The sequence below is a fragment of the Cetorhinus maximus genome, chromosome 3, assembly GCF_964194155.1.
Source record: "Cetorhinus maximus chromosome 3, sCetMax3.hap1.1, whole genome shotgun sequence".
Lineage (NCBI taxonomy): Eukaryota > Metazoa > Chordata > Chondrichthyes > Lamniformes > Cetorhinidae > Cetorhinus > Cetorhinus maximus.
In genome coordinates, this window is record NC_135881.1 from 188626480 (window position 1) to 188648512 (window position 22033).

Consider the following 22033-nt stretch of genomic DNA (forward strand, 5'->3'; position numbering starts at 1 on the left):
GTCACCATTTTGATTGAAACTTTGGCCATTCTTCAAATACAAATGCGACCCTGAGTTTAAGCTGGTGTCTGAACCCAATCCTATCTTGTAATAAAATCCACACAGGCACACTTCCAACAAAGATCACCGACTAGCCGTAGGGCTGGGAATCCTGACTGATTTTCCCTCTTGTACTCAATGATGCTTTGCAGTACTGCACTGAAATGCCAGCCTAGATTATGAGCTCAAGTCTCTAGGAATGGGAATTAAAGCCATAGCCTTCTAACCTAGAGATGAGAACAATCAGGACTGAAACCCTACCTGATTTTCCCCTCCCTGATGGAGGGACGCTAAGGCCAATTGAAGCACTCCCACTGCCAACCCAGGTGTGATTAGGTAACTGAGCATGCACCAGGAATTGAACTGGGATTTTCCTTATCTAGGTGACTCAGTTCCGCTTTGTTTGAATTCCCCCACCCTGTCTCCCCAAATAAGTCAATGGAGGGAACCTGATATTGTAATCTTGGGACCAAGAAAATATCTGCTTGCGTTTGTGTGGTGTTGAAAAATCGGGAAACTCTTTCGAGTTATCAACAGTCACAGATTGCAACTCTTTCGAGTACAATCACAGTTCTTGGTTTCTGGGAGTGGGACATGAACCCACAACCCTCTGATTCAAAGGCAAGGGTGCTATGAACTGAGCCACAGCTGACACCTCCCCCCAGGATGTGAAACTCTTTTGAGTTATCAACAGTCACAGATTGCAACTCTTTCAAGTACAATCACAGTTCTTGGTTTCCGGGAGTGGGACATGAACCCACAACCCTCTGATTCAAAGGCGAGGGTGCTATGAACTGAGCCACAGCTGACACCTCAAAAATCGGGAAAGCTGATTGTGAAGATAATCAATAGATTGACAAATAACTTGACAACAAATTCGTAGGAGACCAAATTAAGTAAACCAATGAAAGCCAAGCACCGGTGTTCTTTCACTTAACCAATATGTATTAATCTTGATTAGTCAATTCTTACTTCCTGACTAATCAAAGTGTGTTAATAAATGATGAACATTAACCCCAGTCAGTGCTGAGTTAGCTGAGACAGCAGGAACAACAGCTTGCACTTGTTACACACTGAACATAGACGGACATCCCTTGGTGCTGCATAAACAGATGGACATTAAACCATAAGAGGAGACATTAGGAGGCTTGACTTAAAACCTTCTACTACTGTGAAAAAGCTGTAAGGAGAGTTATAAAGGAGGAGAGCAAGGTGGAGAGGTTTTGGGAAGGAACCCCAGAGTTTAGCGCCTAGACAGCTGAAGGCATGGCTGTGAAAACCGAGAAAACCTATCATGCTCCTTGAGAGAAATTATGTGTTAAAATTGTCTTTCTTTTACTTGCAGGCCAAGTACACAGGGCTCATCTTCCGTCATGAAGGCTGGCCTCTCTGTGTCCACGAAAAGGTGGTGGTGCAGTTAGCATCTCTGCATAGAGTTCCTCTCAAGCCTGGAGATTTTTATATACAGATTGTGCCACAGGGGAATCAGTCCGCAAAATTGGTACTAAAATGTCTTTCCAGAAATGGACAGTCCTTAGAAGAAGTTCTTGTTCCCGAGTGTATCTACCCGAATGTCTTCACCATGGAATTTCTAGAAAATGTGAACCGTGAGAGGAGCTGTTCCCTGCACAGCTGCCTTCTAACAAGTGGCACTGCTGTTCTGAGAGTACACTGGAAGAACGTAATTAACCCTGCATTTGTTAACAAGCCAAAAACCGTGCCGACCCATTCCTACTACAGTCCAGTTCACCATGACCAGTTGATAGATACCAGCACCACCACGGAAAAGATGCCTCAAATGACAGAAAACAGCAACTCGCCAGACCATTGCATGTCTGGTGATGCAAACCCTTCATCCGAGAAATCAGCAATTTTGGAAGATAAAGTGAACTGTGGGACTCATTTGTCAGGGAGCACTCAGTCTTTCGAAAATGATGTCAAACAGAAGCCTTCCAAAGAATCCAGTGAAGGAGATTGTTTGTTGTTTCCACATAATTCTAACGACACTGAAGTGTCCCCTTTACCAAATTTAGTTCGACCTCTTTCTGCAGAGACACCAACAGTTAATGATGAAATTCTGGTGGTTCCTGTGACTGAGAGCAGGATTAATACCAAAGTTTTAACCTTTGCCACAGACTTAAGCAGTCCATGCCAACGGAGGAAGCAGCATCGGGATTCCATTTATCTTGAAACCAGGCGCCTTTTTAGAAAATCATACATGGAGGCTTTGCAGAACCCAATGCAACTGGGCTTCAGTTCTGAGGAGTCTATCGCTGAGGAAATCATGGAGCATAAAACTGGAGTGATCAGCAATGGAAAGTTAAGGCCATGTGCTAACAAAGCTGGTGAAAAACAGAACCGTAAGCATGACCTGCAGAGTGACGGGTCCAAAGCTAAAGGAGGGAATGAAGATGCCAGAAGCAGTCAGAACTGCCAAGACCCAAATGGGCCTGTGACATTGCAAGAGCGTTCTTCTGTCACTGACAGTAGAACCTGTCGCAGGAGATCCAAGTCTTTGGATATGGCCTACAAGAACTTACAGGGCAAAGCATTAAGGACAAGATGCTCTTCTGGTGATTCCTCAAGAAATCAAAAGAAAATATTAAACGGACACTCAGTGGAACCGGGAAAATTGGAACATGACGTGTGTTTTGCCAATACTGGAAGCAGCTCCACAACTTCAGGTAAATACTGCATTTCATATCAGCTATCTCATTTTGTCAATTTAAATCACTATCAAATCTTAAAATGTCATCAAGGGACTACAACACTCGATGATCATGGAATTTCCTCATAGCTGGAAGTGAATTGGAGGAACAGCTGCTCTAAGGAAATTCTGAGATGGTTTACACATCAAATTTTGGCTCAGTCATGTCCAGATGTGTTGGAATAGAAGGTCCTCCTTACTTCATAGCTTGAAAAGAATTGTATAAATCTTTCTTTTACATGCCCCCCATTGTTTATTGAATGAATGCAAAATCCACTGTGCCGTTGTTCAGATTGCAGGCTTGTGTTGTGATTTAACTGATTCGCAGGATCAGAGTCACATTTGGGGGGGCTTGTGAAGTGAGGCAGAGGTGAAACTAGTCTCATTGGACTGGACTTTCCTGGTTGGGTCGCGATTCCAATGTCGGCCTCAATTCTGGGTCAGGCACCCTGAAGTGGCCGTGGCGGGATGACAGATGCAATCTTCCTGAAGGTGGCCGATTAAGAAGCTGCCTCCGGGAGCTGGGTCCAATTAAGGATGGTCAGGGAAGCAGGAGGCCTAATAGGCAGGCCCACAGTGATGCCCTGCCGGCAGCTCCACTGGGAGAGGTGTGCGCTGCTGAGGCAGGTAGGACAGTGCAAGGCATAATCAACATGCAAATATTAGGTTGCAAAGGCCCACAGCAGGTAGGACTATTGGTGTGGAGGGGGAGTCCCTCCACAGGTCAGGTGTTGGCCATGGTGGTGCCTTTTTTGTCTTGGCAGTGCCTTTATTGGAGTTCTGATGCCCCCACCCGCCCTCCAGAGGCAGGAATATTTCAGGGAGCTGTCCTGATGCAATGCACCCCTATTATCCTGTCTCTCTCTTTCTCTCTATCCCCACCCCATCTCCAACGTTGTCTACCCTATCTCCACAGGACAGGGAAAATTCAGCCCCCTGTCTCTGAGATGGTAGAAAAACTAAAACAGTGGGACCAGGGTTCCCACTCAAGATGACAATGCAGTGATCTTTGCTAGAAAGCATACGAGTACAATAATCCCTCCCAAGATCAAATAGCAAAACCCACTAACAGAACATGAGGTAACCCATTCCTTCCATTGACTTACATCCAGATCTGTAACAGAGACCTCTTTTTAATGTGGATGGGTTGTTAGCCTAAGCAGGGGAGGGGAAAATGGGGACAAATGGCTAGATGGGGTGATGGTGCAGGAGAGTGGCTACTCCGCTCATATTAACACAAGTTCCCAGCTGGATGGCAACCCAATATTCATGGATAGAAATCTCATCTCCCCTTCCTGAGAATCAAACCTCTAACCTTCCGACTCTGAGACTCACCCCATGTTAGAGAGGAGAAACTTCAGCTGAGATTCCTGGTTCTGATTACAAATCAGCAACCCCTGCTGGAAAGTGCATATATGTATACAAGTAAGGTATGGTAATTAGACATTGTCTACAAGGGACCATAGGCATCTTTCTCTGTTACAGAGTGACAAGTAGTTGTGTAGCTTGAGGGGCACCACTCCACATCAAGCATGGGGCGAGGCAGGCTTCCACAAACTACCACAGCCTTTGTGGGGATGGATCCCGCACTGTTGGCATCATTCTGCACCATACTCAAACTATCTAACCAACTGAGCTAACCGACCCTCATACATGTACACAATTGGGATGAAGAAAGGCTTTACCTTGATAATGATAAACCCCATGGCCAACTGGCCTGCTGTCTTGGTTCACAGTAAATAACGGCTACCTAGGCCTGGCACCTGAGAGTGACTGCTACTTATGCAACTGTATCTAACAATTTCAAGAGAAGAAAGGGATAGAATTGTCAGGTAAAAAAGCAGAAATATGTGCTGTTTCACAAACAACCCAATTGCGCTGACACATATTAGCTGATGGCTCTTGAATAAGCTTAGCATTGGAGGTTTCACCTGTCAGAGTCATTTTAATCTATTGTCACTCTGATGAGTGCAAAAAAGAGCCTTAAATTGCTGCAAAGGTCTGCGGATGTGTGGTTAAATTGATGATGGGTATAAAGGGGTGCTGACCTTTTATCTTTAAAACCTGAGAGAAATGTTTAGCTGTAAGGAAACAATGGTTGGTCCACATTAACCTTTGACACTGTCCAAACGACTCTGCTCAATGCTTTTGATGTAATTATAAAAAAAGGTCAAAGTAACGTGGAGGAATGTCTTCTTCTGTTTGTTATTCTTAGCAAGAAAAAGTGACATTTTTGTAAAGCTATGTTGCATTCTTACATGGAAATATGTAAAGTTTACAGCACTGAAGCAGAACATTTGGCCCAGTTATGCTGGTATTTATGCTTTACGTGACCCTTTTTCCACTATACTTCATTTAGCCCTATCTGCGTGTCCTTCTATTCCTTTGTCTGTCATGCACTATCTAGCTTCCTCTCAAATGCATCTAGTCACTTCAACTACTCTTAGCAATAGTGAGTTCCACATTCTCACCAATCTATGAGTAAAGAGGTTTCTCCTGATTTCCTTAATCGATTTATTAGTGACTATCTTAGATTGGCCCTTAGTTTTGAACTCTCTCACCTCTGGTAACATCTTCTCTACCCCTACCCTAATAAACCCTTTCATAATTTTAAAAGTCTCTATCAGGTGACCCCCCTCTGCCTTCTCTTTTCGAGAGAAGAGTCCTGGCCTGTTCTGCCTTTCCTGATGGTTAAAATCTCTGCCATCTTTATATATCATCTTTGTCTTGCACTATCTCCAATGCCTCTACATCCTTTTTGGTGGTCAGAACTGTGCACAGTATGTTAAATGTAGTCTAACTAAAGCAGGAATTATAAGCCCAACCTACCACATCCCCACACCGAGAGGGCAGGCGGTTGAAGGAGAATAAAATCGATGACATGGTGGGGGTTCGATGCCCATCGCCTACTTGCCTTCAGTGGTATTTTACCAGCAGTGGGATAGGTGCTGGGTAGCTTGCTTGCCCTTGGGTCAATTGAAGCCCTTAAATGGCCAATTAATGGTCATTTAAGGGTCTCCTCCCATCCCTGCTGGTGTTTTACAAGCAGCGGGGTGTGCCCATACCATGTGGCGAGGTTGCCAGGTAAACCCTGGTGGCCTAGTTGCTGGTTTGGGGTGGGGGGTGGTGGGGAGGGTTCCTGTTCAGGTATCCTGTCCCCAAAGGAGGCCAATGCCCCCCAGTAGCAAGAGCCACCCACACTACTCCCCCTGTCCCCGGCTTCCTGGTCGCAGCCCTCACCTTGGCTTGCCTAATTGACTCTGATGAAGCTGCCCCATTTACCTGGTTATTCGGCCTCTATCTCTTTTCCTCATTGGCAATCCCAGCAGTGGCCTCTGCTCCCACTGGTACCATTGGGACTGGCGAGCTACCGATTGGCTGGCAGCTCTCGGAGACAGGACACCCTCCCACTTGGGGGTGGAATCCATGACCTCATATATAGATTTAACAAAACTTGTTAGCTGTTGAATTCTATCCTTGTAGAAATGAGTCCCAGTGTTTTGTTTGTATTATTTAATTGACTCATTACCATGTGCTGCTAATATCTTCATATAAACATCTATCTTCTTACAATGTTAAGTGATCTTTTATTTGTTCCTGGTAAGTGCCCAAAAATGGCTGAGGCACATTATTACCCTTTTGTTATTTGCCCCGTGGGCATTGAGAGTCAGTCGTGTAGTATTAGACTGGTGTCATATTTGCCATTAGCAAACATGTTTTAAAGACTTTGAGCTCTCTCCATGTTTACAATAGTGATAACTAAATGCTACAAACTTCCTCTAAAGCTGTAGTTGCTAAGGGAACTGTGTGGAAGTGAGAAGAGATGGTTCAACTGCTCTGCCTTGATTTAACGGAACTCAGCTGGGGCAGCTGTACTAGGTTTATAGGGACAGGAGTAGGCCATTAAGACCCTCGTGCTCATTCTGCCATTCAGCCAGATCGTAGCTGATGCCGTTCAATGTGGGCAAGTTGGAGAATCACCATTATTGGTTTCTTCATTCCCAAGGTTGGGAGGGAAAAATCAGCCACACGTCCACTATTGATCACTACCCAGGGATTGCTGAGGGGAGTACATCAGCCTGTAATACCCCTGCAACTCAAAGAGCTTGCTGGGCCTTACTGAATAGGCTTATGTGCAGAATGGATGAAATATACTGGTGTATCAGCAGCATCATTGGAATTATATTATGGGGGAGGCGATGACATAGTGGTAAAGTCACTGGGCTAGTAATCTAGAGGCCCAGGTTCATGCTTTGGGGACATGGGCAACTGGTGGAATTTGAATTCCATTTATAAAAACCTGGAATTAAAAGCTAGTCTCGGTAATAGTGACCATGAAATCATTATTGATTGTCGTAAACACTCATCTCGTTCACTAATGCCTCCTTTAGGGAAGGAAACCTGCTGTCCTTACCTGGTTTGGCCTATGTGTGACTCCAGACCCACGGAAATGTGGTTGACTCTTAAATGGCCTAGCAAGCCACTCAGTTATATCTAACCGCTACAAAGTCCAAAAGGAATGAAACCAGATGGACCAACCTGCAATTACCTAGGCACTGGAAACAACAACGGCAAACCCAGCCCTATGGACCTTGAAAAGTCCTCCTTACTAACATCTGGGAGCTTGTGACAAATTTGGCAGAGCTGTCCCACAGACTAGTCAAGCAACAGCCTGACATAACCACACTCACAGAATCATGCCTTACAGACAATGTCCCAGACACCGCCCTCAAGAGAGGTGGTGGCACAGTGGTGGGTGGGCATTGCCCTGAGTCCTCAACATTGATTCTGGACCTTATGAAGTCTCATGGTATTAGGTCAAAGATGGGGAAAGGTAGGTTACCACCTACTGCTCTGCCCACATCCACCCATTTGCACCCATCATCAGTCAGAACTGTCGAGTGAATGATCCATCTCAGCCTCCTCCTGAGTCCCCAGCATTACAGATGCCAGCCTTCAGCCAGTTAGATTCACTGCATGTGATATCAAGAAACGGCTGAAGGCACTGGATGCAGCAAAGCATATGGGCCCTGACAACATTCCAGCAATAGCACTGAAGAATTGGGCTCCAGAACTATTCTCACCCCCAGCCAAGCTGTTCCAGTAGTCACATAAATACTGTGGCTACAAGAGCAGGTCAGAGGCTGTGACTCCTGTGATGACTCCCCAAAGCCTGTCCACTGTCTACAAGGCACAAGTCAGGAGTGTAATGGAATACTCTCCACTTGCCTGGATGAGTGCAGCTCCAATTCTACTCAGGAATTAGAACACTGCATCTACCTGGCAATATGGAAAATTGCCCAGGCATGCTCTGTCCACAGCCAAAAGAACAAATCCAATACAGCCAATTATTGCCCCATCAATCTACCCTTGATTGTCAGCAATGTGATGGAAGGTGTCATTGACAGTGTTGTCAAGCAGCATTTACTCAACAACAATCTGTTCACTGAAGTTCAGTTTGGGTACTGCCAGGGCCACTCAGCTCCTGATCTTGTTACAGACCTGATCCAAACATGGACAAAAGAGCTGAACACCAGAGGCGAGGTGAGAGTGACTGCCCTTGACACAAAGGCCGCATTGAAACAAGTGTGGCCCTGGCAAAACTGGGGTCAATGGGAATAAGGGGGGGAAACTCTCCACTGGATGGAGTCATACCTAGCACAAAGGAAGATGGTTGTGGTTGTTGGAGGTCAATCATCTCAGTCCCAGGACACCTCTGCAGGAGTTCCTCAGGGTAGTGTCCCAGGTCCAAGCATCTTCAGCTACTTCATCAATGACCTTCCTTCCATCATAAAGTCAGAAGTGGGGATGTTCGCTGACGATTGCACAATGTTCAGGACCATTCACAGTCGTTGCCCATATGCAGCAACATTCAGGGTTGGGCTGGTAAGTGGCAAGTAACATTTGTGCCATACAAGTGCCAGGCAATGACCATCTCCAACAAGAGAGAATCCAACCATCCCCCCATGACATATAATGGCTTCACCATCACTGAATCCCCCATTATCAACATCCTAGGAGTTACCATTGACCAGAAACTGAACTGGACTAGCCACATAAATACTGAAGCCTGACACCATCCAGGACAATGCAATCTACTTAATCGCTTCCTCATCTACCAACTCATCCACTCCCCCCACCAATCAATGCGCAGTGTGCACTATATAGAAGTTGCATTGCAGCAACTCACCAAGGCTCCTTCAGCAGCTAATCAAAAACTAAGAGGAGGGAGATACATGGGAACATCACCCCTTTCAAGTTCCCCTCCAAGCCACACACCATCCCGACTTGGAACTGTATGCCATTCCTTCACTGCAGCTGGGTCAAAATCCTGGAACACCCTCCCTAACAGCATTGTGGGTGTATCTACTGCAACGGTTCAAGAAGGTGGCTCAACACCACCTTCTCAAGGGCAATGAGGGATGGGCAAATATGCTGGCCTAGCCAGTGATGCGCACATCCCATGAAAGTATAAAAAAGAAAAAAGCCCTGAATTCAATTCAGGTTACCCAGAGCAACCAGGGCAAGATGGTAGTTAAAACAGGGTGAGGGAGAGTGGTTGATTTGTACCAGGTTCTCGATATATTATTATCCATGCAGAGTAGAGTTGGGAGGGCAGCCTACCCCAGCCAGGCAAGGGCCTACTTACGATTCAGAAGACATGGCCTGATTGTGTCAGAAAGCATTAGTCGCATAGAATACAGAGGGAGTACTGCACGGTGCTATTTTCTGGATGAAACGTTAAACAGAGACCCCATCTGCCCTCTCAGGTGTGTTCTAATCCAGATAACCAGTTGACAAAGGATAGAACTGGAGCCAATCTGCACACACTTTTTGAAGTTTTTATTTACAGAGAGATATGTTGCAAACTTATACCTCCTAACCAAATTACCACAGTTTTAGTCTGTTCCTATTTTTAAGAACACAAGTGATTCCCCAGTTATTGTTCATCACCTGCATACAATTAAACATAATTAAAAGCCATAAAATACTCCAAGGTACCAGGCCCATATTTGGCTCTCCATCAACCACACCAGGAAGCAAATTATCTGACCATTTACCTTCAACTCAACTCAATTCAATTCAGTACAACATACTTTATTGTCCTTATGGAAATTTGCTGCAGGTATAATTGCCTATGAATAACCAACAAGAAAGGAAGGAAGAATTACATAGCAATATAACAATGCTTGTTACTACAGTGCAGCACCAACATCACAGTCAAAGAGAATACAAAAGATAGAAAAAATAGTCTTAGGCCTTCATTCTACCTCCCCAGCACAAGTACATCTGATAACTATGTCTAACTGTTGATATGACTGTGTCTTCCAGGCCATTTTCTATATCTCTCATCAATTATATACTGAGGGAAATGGAGATGAGGCAAATATGGAGTTTTAGGAAGCCCTCCAATCCCAGGTAGTCACCATTCATTGGCAGACATCCTTAATATCCTGCTATTTCTCCACTACCGAAAGGCTCTAGGCCAAGGAGACCGTCACTTTTCCAGGCCCAACTTGATCCTGTACAAAGGTATTCTGGCCCAAAAGCCCCCTGCTGGGCAGCAAAAGCTCCAACACAGTGACATTCATCTCTTAGGCTGTCTGCTGGCAGGTCTGGTGCTCCAACTTAGGAAAAAGGGTATTATAGAGAGATGAGCAATGCATTTGGCACCCCCTGAGTTTCAGTTGATGCAGCCAATCCAAACCGGGCCACTCCAGTACTATTGACCACTGTACCGGGGTCACCCTATCTGCAAGAAGCCTTCTTTCAACAGCTGCCGTCTTGCTGTTACCTCATTGGTGTAGAGCAGTTATGGTTTCCTACAGTTACAATGACTACATTTCAAACGTTTCTGTATTAATGCAAGTTTCTTTTTCTTTACACTATTTGGACTTGATCTTGTCCCAGTCAATGTCCCCAAATATGCATTTCCCAAAAGAAGCCACTGTAGTAATTAGAATATTTCCCCTCCCCAAGCCCATTGGGACTGAAACCAATTATAGCACCTAACCACTGCACTGGTCGAGATCAGCTGACTGAGCACAACCTGACAATTAAACCCAGGACCTTCTGTGTAAATGAGGTTTGCTCATAATTTCCAAACATACTTAGTGGTCGGTACGCGGCGAGCATGGAATCCTAATTGGTAAGTTGGTAAATGCAAACTAAAAGATGAATCCTTAGTGGATGTACTATTTTTGGCATGTAACCAATAACAGAAGGATAGCTCTACTTTCTATGTTATCTCACTGGCCTACACATTACAATATTCAATAATCTGCTGATAAAGACATATGTAGGGGATTATCATCTGAATAGACATTTACAATATAAAGTACTGCCTCTTCATGAAGAGGGTCAGAGTGATGGAGAACATTGCATCTGTTTAGTGTTTACGTCGGTGAACATTAAATTTAGCTCTGGCATGATATCTACCTGTGTAGTGGATCCACTTTAAGCCAGAACAGACTTGGCAGGAGACTGGACTTGCTCAATGCAGGTCAGATTTCAGCTTTTTCTGGATTCAGCCTCACTTCCAAATGTCAATGTAAACAAGGCTTTACATGAGTGTCTCAGTTTAATAAGCCTGAAAGTAAGCAAATGCTATCTCTCCCTGCGCTATATTGCTCTGCATCTTGGAGGTGTGATATAACTCGGCATGCTAATATTGCTTACAAGCATGGTAGCAACAGCAACAGCTTGCATTTATATAGCACCTTTAACACAGAAATATATTCCAAAGCACAGGAACACGATTGGAAAAAATTTGATGCTGAGCTACATACTAGGACAGGTGATCAAAAGCCCGGTCAAAGTGAAAGGTGTTAAGCAGCATCGTAAAGGAGGAGAGAGCGGGAGAGAAATTTAGGGAAGAAATTCCAGAACTGAGAGCCTTACCTGCTAACAGCATGGTCACCGATGTTGGAGCAGTGAGCATTGGGGATGCACAAGAGGACAGATGAGCACACATTTCTCACAAGGTTGTAGGGCTGGAGGAGGTTAGGCAGATAGTGAGGGGTGAGACCATGGGCGGGATTTTCCGCACCCGCCCTCCGCCAGGATCGTCCGGTCCCGCCGCAATTCAATGAACTTCTGGCTGGGGCGCTGCCCCGCCCGTGACGGGGCCGGAAAATCCCAGCCCACGGAGAGATTTGAAAACACGGGTGAGAATTTTAAAATTGAGGCGCTGCTGCATTGGGAGCCAATGTAGGTTAATGAGCACGGAAGTGATGCATAATAGGACTTATTGCTGGCGGCGGAGCTTTGGATGAGCTCAAGACTAGAATAAATGCTTCTCGAATGATTGAAGAAATGGCTTTATGAACATTATTGATCCTAATTACATCTGGGCTTCCCGTCTGAGAAACAAACCACCATAGGGTTAAATAGCAAAGGCCAAACAATTGTCTCAATTTGCTGTGCATGACGCTTATTAGGAACAGTGCTTATATTTCACACAAATCTTACAAAACAGCAACATGTTTTTTTTTAATCTCTCATCGCCTTCGAAAATACTTTGCAGATATGTTGTGTTGCCAAGGCTCACAAGCGTGGGCAGGGAAAGCAGAGATCCCATGTAGAGAAATGAGAACCTTCACTTCTTGGGCACTTTGCCCAGTGGCTTATCAGTGTTCATGTTTTAGGATTTCAGCTTCACGCAAAAATACCAGGAAAAATCGTTCTGCAAATTACTCGTGCTTTATTTTGGTAGAGTTGTGAGTCGTTTATTGGTGCAACTTCTTAGAGTATTGTGTCATTATTTAATGGGACTGATTTGCTTTTAGCAGGTTCCTCCCAGAGCTGTGCAGCTGAGATGCAGAGGAGGAGCAGCTGCCAAGCAGTTTTAAGCCATACGTGGGAAGCCGCAGAGATTCCTCCTTCAGCACCTTGCCCTCAAGCCTCGCTGCAGGCCCCGGGCACTACCCAAGCCTGCATCAGCCTCCCTACTACGGCTGCAGAGGTCAACGTGGACTTGCTGCAATCGGGAGTTGCCCAGTTACCAGGTTGGTATGCTCACTTGCAGAAAATGGCTTCAGACAAAAGGAAAAAAATTAAGCAGGGGGAGGGGCGGTGTGGGGAAGAAAGAGCGAGGTGAAATTAAAGCAAATGCCCTGATGGTTTTAGCAAAATTATCAGTTAATTAAGCTCTTGGCCAACACATCAGCAGGAAACCTTGAAAGGCATAATGATGAGCATTCAGGATAAGTGAAATGAGACATTACATAACTTAGAAATATGTTACAAACTCCCCTGATTAGGCCCAAATGCAGCATTACCAGGGAACTAAGTTGTATCGATTGGAAAATTCTACAGCTTAATTCCTGGCCTGTGTTAGGAAGGGGAAAAATTGCAAAGTTCCCACTCTTAGATGATTATTTGGGCACTTAGAATCACAGGGCTGAATCTTAACTCCAAACAGAGGGTTGGTTGCAGTCATGTCAGAAGTTAAAATGCAAAGAATCTGGAGCAGGAACTGAACCACCTCCAACCTGCACACCTTTGGTTTTAACAGAGCTGGAATGAGGGGGCGGGTGACAAACCAGTTTGAGGGAAGTGGATTGGTCATTTTAATATTATAATGAAGACGTGAGCCAATTTCAACAGCCATTCTAGTAAACAGGTGATGTTTCCAGGCCTTTGGGAAACTCAGGAGCTGAATCCTTGAGGTAAATGTCTTTACATCACTGCTTGTGTGTCAGGAGAAGCAGGAGTGCTTCCTGCAGAGCCAAAAAGCTGCACAGCAAAACCACCAACAACCCCCCGTCACCAACTATATGTCTCCCCCTCTCTGCAATCGGAAAACCCTCCCCACAAACTCTCTCGGTCCCCCAGTACACCTACCTTCTCTCACTTGGTTCATCCTGTGAACATATAAACATACAAATCAGGAGCAGGAGTAGGGCATTCGGCTCCTTGAGCCTGGTCCGCCATTCAATAAATCTGAGTGTGGCCTCAACTCCACATTCTGCCTACCCCCGATTCCTGGGTGGGTGGAAACCCCATTGAAAGGAACACTGCAGTTAAATTCTGCAGGAAGTGTTTCACAACTTCACAACAGCCCTGAGCTGGCCGAGTCCTAAAGGACAGAGCTGCTGGACTGGGTCTGCGGCAGGTGGTGGGGAAACCAACAAGACGGGAAAACATACTTGACCTCATCCTCACCAACCTGCCTGCCGCAGATGCATCTGCCCATGATAGCATTGGTAGGAGTGACCACTGCTCAGTCCTTATGGAGATCTAGTCTTGTCTTCACATTGAGGATACCCTCCATCGTGTTCTGTAGCACTACCACTGTGCTAAATGTGATAGACTTCAAACAGGTCTGCTAACTCGACTGGGCACCCATGAGACGCTATGGGCCATCAGCAGTTGCAGAATTGTACACAACGACAATCTGTAACCTCATGACCCAGCACATCCCTCACTCTACAATTACTACCAAGCCAGGGGCTCAACCCTGGTTCAATGAAGAGTGCAGGAGGCCATGCCCGAAGCAGCACCAGGCATACCTAAAAATGAGGTGTCAACCTGGTGAAGCTATAACACAGGACTCCTTGTGTTCCAAACAGCATAAGCAGCAAGTGACAGGCAGAGCTAAGCGATCCCATAACCAACGGATCAGATCTAAGCTCTGCAGTCCTGCCACATCCAGTTGTGAATGGCAGTGGACAATTCAACAACTCACTGGAGGAGGAGGCTCCACAAATATCCCCACCCTCAATGATGGGGGAGCCCAGCACATCAGTGCAAAAGATAAGGCTGAAATATTTGCAACAATCTTCAGCCAGAAGTGTCAGGTGGATGATCCAGCTTGGCCTTCTCCGGAGGTCCCCAGCATCACAGATGCCAGTATTCAGCCAGTTTGATTCACTCCATGAGATATCAAGAAACTGCTGAAGGCACTGGGTACTGCAAAGCCTATGGGCCCTGAAAACATTCTGGCAATAGTACTGAAGAACTGGGCTTCAGAACTCCCTCAGCCCTAGCCAAACTGCTCCAGTACAGCTACAACACTGGCATCTACCCAGAAATGTGGAAAGTTGCCCAATTATGTCCTGTACACAAAAAGTAGGACAAGTCCAACCTGGCCAATTACCACCCCATCAGTCTACTCTCGATCATTAGTAAAGCGATGGAAGGGGTCTTCAACAGTGCTATCAAGCAGCACTTGCTTAGCAATGACCTGGTCATTGATGCTCAGTTTGGGTTCCGCCAGGGCCACTCAGCTCCTGACCTCATTACAGCCTTGGTTCAAACATGGACAAAAGAGCTGAACTCCTGGGGTGACATGAGAGTGACTGCCCTTGACATCAAGGCAGCATTTGACCAAGTGTGGCATCAAAGAGCCCTAGCAAAATTGGTGTCAATGGGAATCAGGGGGAAAACTCTCCTCTGGTTGGAGTCATACCTAGCACAAAGGAAGATGGTTGTGGATGTTGGAGGTCAATCATCTGAGTTCCAGGACATCACTGCAGGGGTTTCTCAGGGTAGTGTCTTAGGCCCAACCATTCAGCTACTTCATCAATGACCCTCCTCCCATCATAAGGTCAGAAGTGGGGATGTTCGCTGATGATTGCACAATGTTCAGCACCATTCACGACTCCTCAGATACTGAAGCAGTCCATGTCCAAGTGCAGCAAGACCTGGACAATATCCAGGCTTGGGCTGACAGGTGGCAAGTTAAATTCGCGCCACACAAGTGCCAGGCAATGACCATCTCCAACGAGAGAGAATCTAACCATTGCCCCTTGGCATTTAATAGCACTAACATTGCTGAGTCCCCCATTTTCAACATCCCAGGGGTTACCATTGACCAGAAACTGAACTGGATTAGCCATGTGGCTACAAGAACAAGTCAAAGGCTAGCAATCCTGTGGGCGAGTAACTCACCTCCTGACTCCCCAAAGCCTGTCCATCATCTACAAGGCACAAGTCAGGAGTGTTATGGAATACTACCCACTTGCCTGAATGAATGCAACTCCAACAACACTGAAGAAGCTTGACACCATCTGGAACAAAGCAGCCCGCTTGATTGGCACCCTATCCATAAACATTCATTCCCTCCACCACAGATGCATAGTAGCAGCAGTGTGTACCATCTACAAGATGCACTGCAGGAACTCACCAAGGCTTCTTAGACAGCACCTTCCAAACCTGACCACTACCACCTCAAAGGGCAAGGGCAGCAGATACATGGGAACACCACCACCTGGAAACTCCCCTCCAAGCCACTCACCATCCTGACTTGGAACTATATCGCTGTTCCTTCACTGTCGCTGGGTCAAAATCCTGGAACTCCCTCCCTAACAGCTCTGTGGGTGTACCTACACCACGTGGATTGCAACGGTTCAAGAAGGCAGCTCACCACCACCTTCTCAAGGGCAATTAAGGATGGGCAATAAATTCTGGCCCAGCCAGTGTTGCCACGTCCCATGAACAAATAATAAAGAAAGATAGCCGGCTCTCGATATAGTGACTGGCTACGCTGGTGAGTTGCTGAAGGAAGCTATCCATTATGGTACCTAAGAAATTGAAGCAGGAGTCGATCCCACCTCTCGAGCCTGCTCCATCATTCAGTATGAACATATCTGACTCTCTGCCTCAGCTCCACATCCTGCCTGTGCCCCCATACCCCTTGATTCCCTGAGAAAACAAAAATCTGTCCATCTTGGCCTTAAATATAGTCAATGATGGAGCATTCACAACCCTATGGGATGGAGAATTCCAAAGATTCAAAACCCTTTGAGTGAAGAAATTTCTCCTCTTCAAAAATCTACCTACCCTGAGTGGAATAACGTTCGGAGACACTTGGGTGTACTCGTACGAGGAACTTGGAATGTTAGCATGCAGTTATAGCAAGAATTAGAAATGCACATGGAATGTTTATTGCAAATGGACTGGAGTACGAGAATAAATAAATTTGCTATAATTGTAAAATGCTTTGGTGAGGCAGCATCAGGAGTACTGTCTGCAGTTTTGTATTCCATGTTGAAGGAAGGATATATTCTAGATTCCCCAGCCAGAGGTAACAACCTCTCAGGGTCTACCCTGTCAAGCCTCTTCAGAACCTGGTACGTTTCAATAAGATCATCTCTTATTCTTCTAAACTCCAGTGAATATAGGCCCTGCTTAATCAGCCTCTCATTATAGGACAACCCTCTCATCCAGGAATCAATCCAGTGAACCTTCACTGTACTGCCTCCAATGTAAGTATATCCTTCCTTCAACATGGAGACCAAAGCTGCAGACAGTACCCCTGATGCTGTCTCACCAGAGCTTTTTACAATTGTAGCAAGTTTCTTTATTCTTGTACTCCAGCTCATTTGCAATAAACATTCCACTTGCCTTTCTAATTCTTGCTATAACTGCATGCTACCATTCTATGCTCCTTGTATGAGTACACCCAAGTGTCTCTGAATGTTATCACGTAAAAGATTCACGCCTTTTAAAAAATATTCTGCTTTTCTATTCTTATTAGCAAAATGAACAACTACACACTTCCCTACGTTATACTTAATCTGCCACCTTGTAGCCACCCACTTATCCTGTCTATATAGCTTTGTAGCCTCTTTGTGTCCTCCTCAGTGCTTACATTCCCAGCTAGCTTTGTACCATCAGTAAACATTGATACATTACTCTTGGTTTCTTTGTCTAAGTTATGAATATAGATTGTAAATAGCTGAAGCCGCAGCACTGATCCTTTTGGCATTCCACTAGTCATAGCCTTTTAACTTGAAAATGCCCCGTTAGCCCTACTCTTTGCTTCCAGTTTGTTAACCAATACTCCATTCATGTTAATATATTACCTCCAAATCCGTGAGCCCTTATCTTGCATATTAACCTTTTTGGGTGGCACCTTATTGAATACCTTTACAAAATCCAAGTATATTACAGTTACTGGCTGCCTTTCATAGTGAATTAAAAGTTACATCCACAAAGAAAAACTCCATTCAGAAACACATTGGAATGGTGTTCTGTGGGGCAAAGCAAGGACTGAGCAAAAAGCATTGCGACTAAGTATAATGGTGAATAATTCTTTCAGTGCCACATAGTGCCACCTGGCATGTCAACTAATGGATGGTAGTGATTTGGTCATGTTCCCATGAGTTCCAGGTTTTGCACTTCTAGGGACAAAGCTCCCAGCAAAGAAAGGCCTCCACACAAAATTTCTCAACCCCAATGACTTCTGAAGTAAGTGACGTACAAACATAATGTTAAAAATTTAAATATTTCTGCAACTGGTCCAAAAAAAGCCATCTGATTCCTGCAACACATCCTTCATCTGTAACATGTCCTTTGCTGATTTACATGGCTGCTTGCAAACAAGTGCAATAAATGTAAAAACATTGTCCTCATCTTCAAACCCGTCCATGGCCTTATCTTATCCAACCTCCTCCTAAACCCTTCAATCCTTTAACTCTGGTACTTTGTGGATTTCTCCCATCTGTTTTCCCCACTTTTGATGACAGAGCCTTCAGTTGCCTAGACCCTACTCTCTAGAAATGCCTTCCTAAATCGCCTTGCCTCTCCCCACCCTGCCCACCATTCTTCTCAAGTCCCATAATTTCAACCAAGCATTAGTCACCTTTCCTATGTCTCCTTGCACAATTCAGCATTCATTCATTCCCTCATCTTCCACCTGTTTACTTTTTTCACCTCGCTATAGAGCACTCTGGAACATTTTTCCATTAAGACATGTGCATATTTCAGTCAGAAATACAATTCATTTTGCCAAGGGTACATGGGGAAGAACGATTTCACAATTTCATCCATGTAATTCTACAGGCAACAGAGACAAAACTGGTCGAGCTGTGATCCAGATCTGCACACACAACGTAATATGGGTGAACCAAAGCTGCCCCAGCACAGAGCTGACCCATCTACTATTGTATTACTACAGCATCCCAAGGTATGGAAACCACAGGTGCCTTGAAATGTCTGTTTGACTTGATCTTTTGGTGAGATTTTGCTGTGTCTGTGGTTAATTCTACTTCCTCTATGAAATGTTTCTGTCCACTCCGTCCAAACTATTGACATTTCCTTTAGAACTTTGGTGATAATTTTTACTCTGTTGTTGGATGTTAGCTTTTGCTTTTCAGGCACTCCATGTCAGCTTCAATATTCCCAAGTCACATTTGATACCATTAAATGCAGAGTAAAGGTCCTTTTAATATGCTACACCGATGGGTCCCTTTTTAAATTTTGAGAGATTTTTATTCCCCAAATTAGGTGTGGTTCCAGAGGTGAATTACTGCATGGGCCTTTAGAGTCTGTATCCAGGAATCCAGATATATTTGGGGCCCTTGGTATAGCTAACCTACTGTACCACCTAGTTTTAAAAATCCTTATTTTACACATTTTCTGTTCCTTCTCTCCTGCAGGCATTTAATGGTATTGGTTTGTGGTCTGACACTATCATACACAAATGGCCATTTATTGTGTAAACCTACACAATAAGTGTTAATGGGCTTTTCAACTGAGGAGGTCATCACCTGTTCCTGCCATTATCAAATGTACACATCCAAGCACTTTCCAACAGGTGTCATTGAATAATGACCTGGTGTGCAAATCCAGACAGATTGTGCCCTCTGTTAGTCCACTGCCCCTAGAACCAATTGCATTGCTCTTATCACCACATAGGATGAGATCAGCTAATTCAGCACCAACTGGAAATTGACCCTGAACCTTCTGGTCTGTATGATTCAGCCGCATGTTATCTTCGCAAAGACAGTGGCACAAGCTGGACTTATCCTCCTCAGAATATTGTGCTGGTTTAAACATTGGGCACTGCATTTGTAAGGATAAACAGGAAAATTCCACAATCAGAAGCTCCTAGCATGAATCATCATTCAAAGGGAGTGCATTACCATGGAATTATTGATACATGGAATCTGTGTCAATAGTCAATTTGTGTTGGCATAGAGGCTTTAGGATAAGGCTGTCTTATCAATAGACAGAATAGATGGCGCAGGGAACTAACTGGGTAAGTGTTCCCGGCAGCCAGCCTAACTTGCCTAAGGATCACAACGAGTGTATTTCCATTTTATCTCCTGTTTCTATTTGCCCCTCTCTTTGTATGAAAGCATGCTTTGAAATATTTGGGACCTCAGCATAGAATTACATGGATGAAGCCAAACTAGAGAGGAATCTCTGCGCACTGGAGGTTATTTGTTTTGTTACTGAAACTTTAGGTGACAAAATTCAAAACTGGTTCCAGAAAAATCCCTTTCAACAGCAGACACAATAATAATGGCATGTTTAGATAGCCAGAGCCGGAGAAATGCAGGTGCGCTGGCTCAATCATCCAATGCGAAGATAACATGCGGCTGAGTCATACAGACCAGAAGGTTCAGGGTCAATTGTGCCAAAATGGCCATGTAGGAAACATCTGTGAATTGGGTTTATTTCACAACTTCAGAAAACAGAGGTAGCAAAACAAAAAACAAACAAAAACTGAACGTGAAGATCAAGAGAGAAAAAGAAATGATGTATTGGATAGTGAATCTTTGACTGGACCATCCTTAACTTTTGGGAAGCATCAAAGGCCCAGGTTTTCACCAGGATAGAATGGCGAAAATCCTGGAAATGGCCAAAAATTCTCAGGTCAGAATTTTCTGCCTGTCAGGCAGGCGGTGAGGGAATGGGTGTGGGCGGGCACGGACCCGATCGGCGCCCCTGATTGGGTCCGCACCGCCATTTTACGTGGACCGGCCAATTAAGGCCCGCCCAGCGTGATGCGCGCCTGGAAGCGCTGAGTGCTCCTTGTGTGGGCGGAGGGGGGGTGGGGGGGGTGGGGTGGGGTTCCCTGAGTCAGGAGTGCGCTCTTTTGCGCATGCGCGTGAAAGAGCGCAGAAATTTCCCTGAGGCACAGAGGTACCTCAGGGAGATAAGTTTGAAAGTTAAACAGTTTAATAAAGTGGTGAAAATTTTTCTGTGACATGTCCCCTCATGTGAAACTGTCACATGAGCTGGGACATGTCCATTAATTTTAATAAAAATTTTAATGAAAATTTAAAACCATTCATGAAACCACATCCCGCCTGTGGATGAGGTTCCATGAAAAATACGAAGGCCGCCTGGGCTCTTCGCCTGCCCGCCAACCTTAAGGTTGGACGGGCAGCTCAGTGATTGCTTAAGTGGCTTTTTAAATGGCTTTAATAAGCTTTTGGCACTTCGGCAGGTGCGCAGCCGACTCAGCTGTGCGCCCGCTGACCTGAAAATCTAAATGATGCGCGGTGTCGTCGGGACGCACGCCTGACATCACCCCGCATCCTTTCACGCCTCGGCGAGTGGGCCCTGCTCGTGTTCACTGAGCCTATGGTTCTGCCCTAAGTTCTGTCCCTGAACGCGGCATGTTCCATTTTCACAGGGGCAGGAGTGGAGTTGGGCCAAGGTTCACACATGCGTGGTTTATGGGGCAGCTGATCCTTTAAATCACCAGCTGTCTCCACTGAAGTGGGATTTTGGACGGCCAGGAGTGTGAGACCCAGAATTTGCTGATTAGTCCAGATAAGATGTGTGAACTTGGTGGATTCGTTTAGATAGCCCCTTTGGAGAGGTAACATATCCCTTTGGATATGGTCTTGGGATACCATGGGCAGAATTTTGCCCCTGGATTGTGGGATTGGCAGGGCCGGGCAGGGGGTGGTTGGGAAGCCGCCTGCTGCCCGCGATCGACAGCGCACCACGATTTCATGCTGGCAGGCCAATTAAGGCTCGCCCAGCATGATACGCGAGGGCCAGCGCTGAGTGCTGTCTGTGCGAGTGGAGGGAGGAGGGAGAGCAGGCCTAGCACGAGCTTCACGCATGCGCGCAAGAGAGTGCTAACTAGGAGCTGCCTTAGGGAGATGAAGAATATATTGCAAAGATTTATTAAACAACAGAAAAATTTAATGAAACATGACCCCTCATGTGACTCTGTCACATGAGCAGGGACAAGTTTTTAATTAAAAATTAAAAAAAGTTTTATTTCATTTGCATTTGATGTTGGAAACCTCATCCCGCCCGTGGATGAGGTTTCCAAAAAAATGCAAAGGCCGCTTGGCCTTTTCGCCTGACCGTCAACCATTAGGTTGAACGGGCAGTGAAAAATTAAGCACAATTGATAACTTAATGGCCTTAATAGTCCTTTTAATTGTCAGCGGGCACACCGTCCGAACTGCGAGTTGACGCCGGCATGCTCAGCCGACGTCATCACACGTCATTTGATGCTTGGTCATGTCGGGTCGGGTCGGGCGCGCACCCACCTGCCGAGCTAAAAATCCTTCCCCTTGTGTCAAAGCT

At 45.4% G+C, this 22033-nt stretch overlaps 1 protein-coding gene across 7 annotated transcripts in view; it reads left to right on the top strand.

Annotated features, from left to right (window-relative positions):
- Window positions 1–22033, top strand: part of plekhg4b (pleckstrin homology domain containing, family G (with RhoGef domain) member 4B) — a 332728-nt gene that overhangs the window by 253267 nt on the left and 57428 nt on the right. For 6 of the 7 annotated variants that reach the window (XM_078539457.1, XM_078539462.1, XM_078539463.1 and 3 more), the window contains 3 exons: window positions 1385–2723; window positions 12535–12753; window positions 18536–18659. In XM_078539457.1, coding sequence (XP_078395583.1) covers window positions 1385–2723; window positions 12535–12753; window positions 18536–18659 — 1682 coding nt within the window. The remainder of the gene's footprint in view (window positions 1–1384; window positions 2724–12534; window positions 12754–18535; window positions 18660–22033) is intronic. The other variant, XM_078539458.1, reaches the window with a different exon arrangement.